General features: G+C 36.2%; 1 protein-coding gene across 1 annotated transcript; it reads left to right on the top strand.

Moving 5' to 3' along the window:
- The first annotated feature begins 8,567 nt into the window (after nucleotides 1-8,567).
- LOC122703687 (olfactory receptor 4C11-like) lies at nucleotides 8,568-9,500 on the top strand. The gene has a single exon (XM_043918111.1). It carries the CDS (start codon nucleotides 8,568-8,570, stop codon nucleotides 9,498-9,500), a length of 933 nt encoding a protein of 310 aa, XP_043774046.1.
- Nucleotides 9,501-10,300: the final 800 nt, after the last annotated feature.

Genomic DNA, 10,300 nt, shown 5'->3' with positions numbered 1-10,300 from the left:
ATGTACCAGGACACCAAAGTCAATTGAACAGAGGCAAAGTTCAAAAGGATATTTTTGACCAAAGAAAGAAACTAGTATAAATCATAAATTCTACAAAGTGGGCAGAATAAACTGGTGTAGAAATGGGACCAAAAAATAGGCTTTTGCTAATTTGGAAAACTACCAAATTTTTACCTACTTATATAACTTCATTAATGTTTATGGATTCAAAACTATTTTTCTAATAAAACAAAAGTAACAAAATATGCTGATATTTATTCATCATTTCAATTACAATCCAAAGTGTAGACATAGTTATTATCGCCATATTACAAGTGAGTCAAAAAATGGCAAGGAATATGTTTCAAAGCAAAAATACTGAGGAACCAGAACCTACCTGAACTGTCAGACCACGTTCTTAAATGCTGTGAGGTAGGACCAGGCCATAATGATCAACAAGCAACATAGTTACATTTGTTAACATTTATAGAAACAGTTCTGGTGAAATATATATTGATATAGATATGTATTATACCTTAGCATATATACTATCATGTATATATGTAAACTTAGTTGTTGTTATATGTGAATAAATGCTAATGATTTTAATTAATAATACTGACCATTTTTTATGTGTCATGGCTGATGGTTTTATGTCAAGTAGTGTGTTATTGTGATGTGTAACTATTCTAGGAATATAAAAGCAATGGACCATTTAATATCTAACTAATAAATGATATACCATATTTCAAAATTTTCTATTGCATTCAGAATCACTTCTAATCACTCATGTAACCATATTATCCTGATAACAAATCAGAAGGATGGATGATTCAAATAAAATACTATTTAATGTCAGATGGGAATTTCAATTTATTAAGTCTATAAATAGTCATACTCCATAAAGTACTTTCTACTTGCTAACATTTTTTTACAATTAACCCAATGTCTGGTTCATAATAAATGCTGAATAAATAATATAAGTGTAAAGAGAGATGAATAACACTAATAAAATGAAGATAAATAAGGTTGTGAAAGAGATTAGGAAACTTTTTCTACTTTTACATGTTTCAGAGTCTGGGATGAATTCTAGTTTTATCTCCTTGGAAACCACAATTTTTATTTATTCCCACTTACACTATGAAAAAGAAAGAAACTAAAGCTGTTTCTGTAATCAAATGAGCATATTATTTACCTTTTATTCTTTGTGCTATTACCAAGATTTCATTATTGTGTTACTGTGGACTTTTTCTGTTATCTGTTAATCAGTTTGCTTTTGGATAACATTATATTATGAAAAGTTGTGGGTTTTTTGTTTGTTTGTTTGTTTTTAATAAGTAGCTTCAGTTACATATGAAGTAATTTCAGCATAAATGTATTCCATTTATCACTTTCATCCTTCATTCATTAAACAATAAATACTTTTGGGTCCAAGGAATGAATAAAGCACATTAGTATCTGCTTGGGTTTCAGTGATAAAGTGGAGAAGGAACGGGCACCCCACTCCAGTGCTCTTGCCTGGCAAATCCCATGGACGGAGGAGGCTGGTAGGTTGCAGTCCATGGGGTCACGAAGAGTCGGACACGACTGAGCAACTTCACTTTCACTTTTCACTTTTATGCATTGGAGAAGGAGATGGCAACCCACTCCAGGATTCTTGTCTGGAGAATCCCAGGGATGGGGAAGCCTGTTGGGCTGCTGTCTATGGGGTCGCACAGAGTCGGACACTACTGAAGCAACTTAGCAGCAGCAGCAGCAGCAGTGATAAAGAGAAATTCAAGAGATGCCTTCACAAAGTTTAAGACCACTGAGAGACCCCCAAAAGTATAGGTGGTTACAATGAAGTTTTACAAAAAATAAGACAGTGGAAACACGGGATGCTATGAAAGCATGCTTGATGGATATACAACAAAGACTTTGGAATCAGAAAGTTTACAGAGTGAAAAAAGTGTCAAAAATGAAACTCATAGTATGAGAAAATGTTTCCAGAGTAAATAGGCACCAACTGAAGTAAGGGTGTTCTTGGAGATGGAATATATAACAAAGGCTAGAAGGTGAATATAAGAATGCAGGAATCCTGATAATTTTGATAGAGTTGTGAAATCAGCTATTCATTTAATTTTTTTACTGTATTCCTGCTATATACCAGGAAACATGCTGGGCATTTAGCTTATAAAGTGAAAATAGCAAGAGATAGACATAGGGAAGTTAAAGAAGGGTCTCATAATTGTGTCAAGGCCTGATGCTATGTACTATGTGGAAAAGACTGAATGGTCTTTAAGATAGTAAATGATGCAGTTAAAGTTGAGATTTAGGTGATGACTCCAGATACAGTACAGAAAATAAAGTGAAGGGAGCAAGACAGGCAGCAGTAGAGCAGTTAGAAGGTTACTATAATTATCTGGGTATGAAATGATAGAGGCTTGAGCTGCAGCGGAACCAGTGATGACACGGAATCTGGTGGCCAAGTTGCACCTGGTCAGACCTCTCTCACTGGGCCAGTGTACCCAGGAGTAGCTGCCGTATGGCTGAGCAGCTAAGAATTCACAATCCCATTCTTTCTGTGCAATTGCACCAGAGAAAATTTGAACTGCTTCACTGGGGATTACTCTCACCATCCCAGGGTCCAACACTGGCCAATAAATGACTGGATTGGGGGTTAAAGGCTGGTCCTCCTGCCTTAAGATGGAACAAGTATCATAGTACAATAAATACTGCAGAAGTCCCAGGGTTCCTGGGTAAATCCAAACACTAACTGAGACTCTATTCCTTTCCCCCTGTACTAGAGATAGCTTCCCTCAACATTTCTCCTTAGAAATTACTTTTATAAATTTCCCTCTCCACATTTGCACCTAAGAAAACCAAAGTAAAATGGAGAAATAGAGAAGGGTTCCAGAAATATTTCAGAGATATAAGCAAAATAATTTCATATATAAAATGAAGATTTGAGAAAGAAGAGTCATGAGGAAATCCAGATTCTATCATAGATCACTGGAAGTTTGAGTAACCCAGGAAGAGGGAACAAAAGAAAACCAAGTCTTCTTTGCCAATAGAAGAGATCTCCCCACAGCCAGAGGACCTGACCTCTCATCCGCTATCTGAAGGACTAGCCCTGCATTGGTTGAGGAAACTGCAGCCATTGTGAAAGACAGTGTTACATTCCTGAATAAGTGAAAAATAATATTACCCAATGATCCAGCTTTTCCAGTTCTGGACATATTCCCAAAAGAATTGAAATCAGGAATTCAGATATTTGTAGGGTAGTAGCACTACTCAGAGCAGCCAAAATTGTTAAGGAACCTAAGTATCCATCAACACATGAGCAGATAAACAAAATGTGGTAGACAGTTAAAACAATACGATTCAACACTTAAAAATAATGGGTCTCTGACACATGCTGCAACAGAAAATATGAGGATGAGTTAAAATATGCCATTCATTTTTCATAAACTTTGTATTTTATAAGTGGTTTATGTTTATAGGCAGGTTGTAAAAAATAACATAGTTTTCATATACCCTATATTCAGTTTCACCTGTATTCATCTTATGTTAGTATGGTACATTTGTCACAACTAATTAACCACTGATATTACATTATTTTTAACTAAAATCTGTAAATTAATTAGATTTATTCATTTTTATTGATGCTGTATTTCTCCTCCAGAATCTGATCCAGGAAACCATCTTACATTCAGTTGTTAAGTTTCCTCCAACTCCTTCAAAAAATGAAAGTTTCTCTGACTTGTCTTGTTTTGGATGACCTTGACCATGGTAGTTTTAAGGACTAGGCAGATACTTTGTATAAAATTTTGCATGGGACCATTAGACCAGGGTTATGGTTATTGGGAGAAAGACCAGAGACATAAAGTTCCACTTTCATCATATCATATCAGTGGGTACATACTCTCAATGTGACTTACCACCGTTGGTGTTAAATTTGATCATCTGACTCAGGTAGTATTTGTCCCATTTATTCATTATAAATTTACTCCTTTCCCTAATTCCATAGTGTTGTCTTTGGAATGAAGTCACTTAGATGTGTGCTCAGCTGACACTGAAAACCTGGAGCAACTGAGTACAAAGTATCTGCATACACTATTTGGAATTTTGTGTATTCTCCTCCATCTAGTAATTGGTACAGTTATTTATATCATTATAACTCATGGGTATTTATTTGATACTTTGGATTATATTTCAGTTGTCTGTTATTTGCTTTGTTGCTGAAATGTTTTTCCAGTTTGGGCATGGGGGACATCTTTTCTTTGACTTCTGTGTTCCTTTGGCTTATTCTCATCACTGTGCAGATGTGTGTGCTTTAGCATTTCCTTACTTTCTGTTGCTGCAAGATGCTCTGGTTCATGTTTACATTCCTTGCTGCAGACCTAGAATCTGCCAGTTTTTTTAAGAAGTCCTAATTCATTACTTGAAGAATGTTATCAGTAAACAAGACCTGTGTTCTGGATGACCATCTTTGTTTTAATTCTAGTCCAAAGATGACACTTAGGGCCCATGTAAACATCTTTAATTGAAGGTATAAGCCATATTTTTTCCATAGGTAATAAGACAAATTGAAAATTAAGTTGTTTATCACATGTGGTTCATTTCTCTTAATTGGAAGGGAAGGGACACTTTAGGGAATCACCTTCTGCAGAATTCTATATTTTGCATCATACATATTTATGTACTCCTCCAAGGAGGCAAAAGAGAAGTACTTCCCTGGTCAAAGTCTTGTGTGAGAGTGGCTTTCAGAAAGTGTGGGATGAATCTGGAATCCACTTAGTCTGTCTTTTGGCACACTGGCAAGGACCTAAGTCTCCTTGTGAGATCAAAGAATTCCTGTTCCAGATGAACAGGTTTTTAAGATCATTTAAAATGATTTTTCATTTGAGTCAAGGGTGTCCAAATTACCTTGGGATGAAAAAACAACAAATGAACATCCTAACTTCTGCATAAATTCCTACAAACATGGTAAGATCTTAAAAACCTCAATGGCATCTGAATATAGTATAGTGTGAAACACTACTAGACTGTATGTATAGGTTATTTTCTTAAAGCTTCCATTCACTTAACAGATACTGGTTAAGACCCTACTCTTTTCTAGGCACTCAAATTCAGTTGTTTATGAACAAAAATTCCTGTCCTTACTTCACACTTAACTTCCTAGCATACAGTGCTGTTGTCTTATTTTGTTTACTTTAAAATGTATTTTTTGATGTGGACCATTTTTTAAATGTTTATTGAATTTGTTACAGTATTTCTTCTTTTTTTTAATGTTTTGGTCATGAGACATACAGGTTCTTAGCTACCTGACCAGGGATAAAACCCCCACTCCTTGCATTAGAAGTCAAAGTCTTAACCACTGGACCACCAGGGAAGTCCCTGTTATGCTCCTAATAATGGGTTAACCAACAATTGGTATAAGTAAAACTGCCACCTCTTATTTATTCAGTTCCCTTCACATATATTTTAAGACCATTCTCATCTTTTGCTCTCAGAGAAAAGGTTGTAATGATGGTCTTTGATCCTGTGAGTAAAAGTATCTGTAGGCAATGGAATCACTAGACCCATATGCTGAGTGCAGTTGTGATATTATAAATGTTGAAAATTATCCCCTAACTAGTACAGCCACTATGGAGAACAGTGTGGAGATTCCTTAAAAAACTGGAAATAGAACTGCCATATGACCCAGCAGTCCCACCTCTGGGCATACACACTGAGGAAACCAGAATTGAAAGAGACACATGCACCCCAATGTTCATCACAGCACTGTTTATAATAGCCAGGACATGGAAGCAACCTAGATGCCCATCAGCAGATGAAGGAATAAGAAAGCTGTGGTACATATACACCATGGAATATTACTCAGCCATTAAAAAGAATACATTTGAATCAGTTCTAATGAGGTGGATGAAACTGGAGCCTATTATACAGAGTGAAGTAAGCCAGAATGAAAAACACCAATACAGTATACTAATGCATATATATGGAATTTAGAAAGATGGTAATGATAACCCTGTATGCGAGCCAATAAAGGAGACACAGTTGTATTGAACAGTCTTTTGGACTCTGTGGGAGAGAGCGAGGGCGGGATGATATGGGAGAATGGCATTGAAACATGTAAATTATCACATGTGAAATGAATCACCAGTCCAGGTTTGATGCATGAGACAGGATGCTCAGGGCTGGTGCACTGGGATGACCCAGAGGGATGGAATGGGGAGAGAGGTGGGAGGGTTCTTCAGGATGGGGAACACATGGACACCCATGGAGGATTCAAGTCAATGTATGGCAAAAACCAATACAATATTGTAAAGTAAAATAATAAATAGATTAACTAAAAAAAGAAAATTATCTCCTAAGAGACTGAGCCCTCTTAGCCTTCTACCAAAAATGTGTAGATTGACTACAACCCACAACTTGTCAGCACTATACATCAACAGACTGCAGCACAAAGATTGCTTTATTCAAAAATGGGTTAAAATGTTATTTAATTTGAATGTATTTAACTATGAATGAAATTAAGCATATTCATCTATATTTAGTTGTATTTCACAAGAAGAGCCTTTGTTAAAATGGATTCTTTTGCTCATTAATTATTTTACTGTGCTTTTCTAAGATTAATAAATGAAATCTATTTATACTTAAAATTATGCTTAGTCTGGCATGTAAGTTGTAAAGATACTTTACCAGTTGGACATATATAATTTGTTACTGACTGCTTGTTTGGAGACTATAAAAACACATAAGACAAATTTTTCAGTGATTCACATATAGCCAGATATGAAAAAATGCTCTCTTTATTTTTGTCTTCCTTTACTTGAGGTAACAATATAGGCCATTAAAAATATATATTACAAGAATTCTACTGAAAAGTTACAGGTATTGCTTGTAGCTTTCTGGGTTCACTTTATAAATTCCTAGTACTTAACCATAAGCCTGAAATATTTTTAAAAAGTTCTGAATATGGCATAAGTTCATTTTTTAAATTTTTCCTTCATTTAAGAGACAGTGAATCTCTGAGTTCAAATTTAACTTTGAACAGCATAGTATAATTTAAAAACTAAAATTAAAATACATAAATAAATAAGAGCTGAATTTAAGATTGTCAACATCTGGGGACTTTCCTAGTGGTCCAGTGGTTGAGATTTTGCCTTCCAAAATAGGGGATGTGGGTTCAATTCCTGGTCAGGAGCTAAGATTGTAAAAGCCTTGCAGCCAGGAAAAACAAAACAAAAAACAGAAGCAATATTGTGATAAGTTCAATGAAGATTTTAAAATACTAAAGAAACCACATTAAAATTGAAAAATATTAAAATTGTAAACAACTAGACAGGTTTAAGAAGTAAAGTAAAAATTAAACTTAGTCAAGGCAACAGATTCAAATAAATGTACTGATAGGCTGGATCAACTGGCTGTGTACTCATTGCTAAAATTTTATGCTCTTTTTTTCTTTCCACTCAGTCTGTCACGTGTGTCTGTGTGAATGCAGTGTGTGCGTGTGCATGTATTTGTGTGTGCTCTGTTGTAGTTCAAGCACTGAGTTATATCCGCCTCTTTACAACTGCAGGTACTGCGGCACACCAGGCTTCCCTGTCCTTCTCTATCTCCCAGAGTTTACTAAAACTCATGTTCTTTGAGTCTGTGATGCCATCTAAGCATCTCATCCTCTGTTATCTTCTTCTCTTCCTGCTTTCAACCTTTCCCATCATCAGGGTCTTTTCACTGAGTCAGTTCTTCTCATCAGGTGGCCAAAGTATTGGTGCTTCAACTTCAGCATCAGTCCTTCCAATGAATATTCAGGACTGATTTCCTTTAGGAATGACTGGTTTGATCTCTTTCCTGTCCAAGAGATTCTCAAGAATCTTCAGGTTTTATTATGAAAGACATTCTGGAATGTTTAGACAATCATTACTCAAAGCAATATTGACTAGAAGAGTATTTTATCACTGGACATTTTGTTGAAGATGTGATAGCATATTGAGTAAATCAGGTAAACTGTTTCTCTACTTCTGTAATAGGGAACATTAATATCAATATATCCTTGATAGAAATTGAAGATAACCTTCAGCTGAAAAAGTTATTCACTCTTGTGAAATAACTCAAATTAATATTCATGGCATCTGAAGAATTATTTACTTATTCTTTTCAATATCTTATATTATTATTTTCAGATGCATTTAAGAAACAGGTTGAATGAGTATTATGAATTCCATTTAATTCAGATAAAGCATTGCATTGCAGTAAATGATTATGCATTGGAAGGTGGCAGTCCATGATCATGTGTACCTATTAGGGCTCTATCACGCTAGTGGTAAAAAAAAAAAACCCACCTGCCAAAGCAGGAGACAGACACTGGTTCAGTCCTTGGGTCAGGAATATCCCCTGGAGAAGGAAATAGCAATCCATTCTAGTATTCTTGCCTGGAGAATTCCATGGACAGAGGGCCCTGGCTACAGACCATGGGATCACAAAGAGTGGGACATGACTAAAGTGATTTATCACGCATGTAGCATTCATGCCATTTTCTTTCTTCTTTTCTCCTTTGCAGATACTTTCTCATCAGAGCTTTGCCCTCACCACATGAAAAAATGCAGCAAAATAACAGTGTAACAGAGTTCATACAGTTAGGATTGACTCAAGATCCTAAGAGACAGAAAATGGTATTTGTAATCATCTTCATTTTCTATGTAGGAATGTTGATGGGTAATTTGCTTATTATTATGACCATAATATTCAGCCGGACACTAGGGAGCCCCATGTACTTCTTCCTATTTTATTTGTCTTTGGTTGATACCTGCTTTTCAACTTCAATAGCCCCGAGATTAATCGTGGATGCCCTGTTTGCAAACAAAAGCATATTTTACAATGAGTGCCTGACTCAGGTCTTTGCACTGCATTTATATGGATGCATGGAGATCTTTGTCCTGGTCCTCATGGCCATGGATAGGTATGTGGCTATCTGTAAGCCCTTGAATTATACAACCATCATGAGCTGGCAAGTCTGCATCATCCTGATTGTTCTTGTATGGATAGGGTCTTTTACACCTTCTACGGCTCAGATTATTCTGGCCTTGAGATTGCCCTTCTGCAGATCCAATTTGATTGATCACTATTGCTGTGATATGCAGCCACTGTTGAAACTTGCATGCATGGATATTTATGTGATGAACTTACTGATGGCGATTAATAGTGGAGCACTTTGTGCAAGTAGTTTTATAATTCTGATGATCTCTTACATTGTTATCTTGCATTCACTGTTGAACCACAGTGCAGAAGGGAGGAAAAAGCCCCTCTCCACTTGCACTTCCCATGTCATTGTAGTTGACTTATCATTTGGTCCGTGTATATTTATACATACTTGGCCCCCAACCATATTCCCCATGGACAAAATGGTGGAAGTATTTTACATGATTGGAACACCCTTCCTCAATCCACTCATCTACACACTGAGGAATGCAGAAGTGAAAAATGTCATGAGAAACTTATGGCATGTCAGAATTACCTCAGAAAGCAAAAGATGAATTGTGGGCCTGGATTGATTGTTTATTGAGTCATGGTTTTAGTGAATCTGCACAAATTATCATATATGACAATGCTTGACTTTTGTGGGAATAGCATAAATAAAATCAAAGTATGCTTTGCTTTATTTTTTTTCTTCTTAATTCACAGGCAAGATGAATATCAAGGCTTCTCATTCTTACATGGACCAAACTTGCCAATTCTAATCATGATCCCCTGTCACAGTTTGTTTTTCAATCAGTTCAGTTCAGTTAAGTCACTCAGTTGTGTCCAACTTTGCAACCCCATGGACTGCAGGACACAAGGCTTCCCTGTACATCACCAACAGAGCAAAAACAACTTTTTTTTTCATTTATTTTTATTAGTTGGAGGCTAATTACTTTACAATATTGTAGTGTTTTTTTGCCATACATTGACATGAATCAGCCATGGATTTACGTGTGTTTCCCATCCCGATCCCCACTCCTGCCTCCGTCCCCATCCCATCCCTCTGGGTCTTCCCAGTGCACCAGCCCTGAGCATTTGTCTCATGCATACAACCCAGGCTGGTGATCTGTTTCACCCTTGATAGTATATTTGTTTCATTTGTAATTTTTGGGACATTGTAAGTTCAGTGTCTAAACTGGCAACTCAAAAGTTTAATATGATGCATTAGGAGGCCCATAGGTATAAAACAGAATAGAAGTGTCATAATTTTGTTACAAGCTCATCTAGTCTAAATATCCCTCATGCCAGTACACAAACAGTCACAGACACATACACTTACTATTCAGGGGTTTGTGGTTATTTGTACTTCAGATCA

This window comes from Cervus elaphus, chromosome 11 (assembly GCF_910594005.1).
Source record: "Cervus elaphus chromosome 11, mCerEla1.1, whole genome shotgun sequence".
Taxonomy (NCBI): Eukaryota; Metazoa; Chordata; class Mammalia; order Artiodactyla; family Cervidae; genus Cervus; species Cervus elaphus.
The sequence above is the reverse complement of the archived record's forward strand: the minus strand, read 5'-3'. Positions and strand labels throughout refer to the sequence as shown.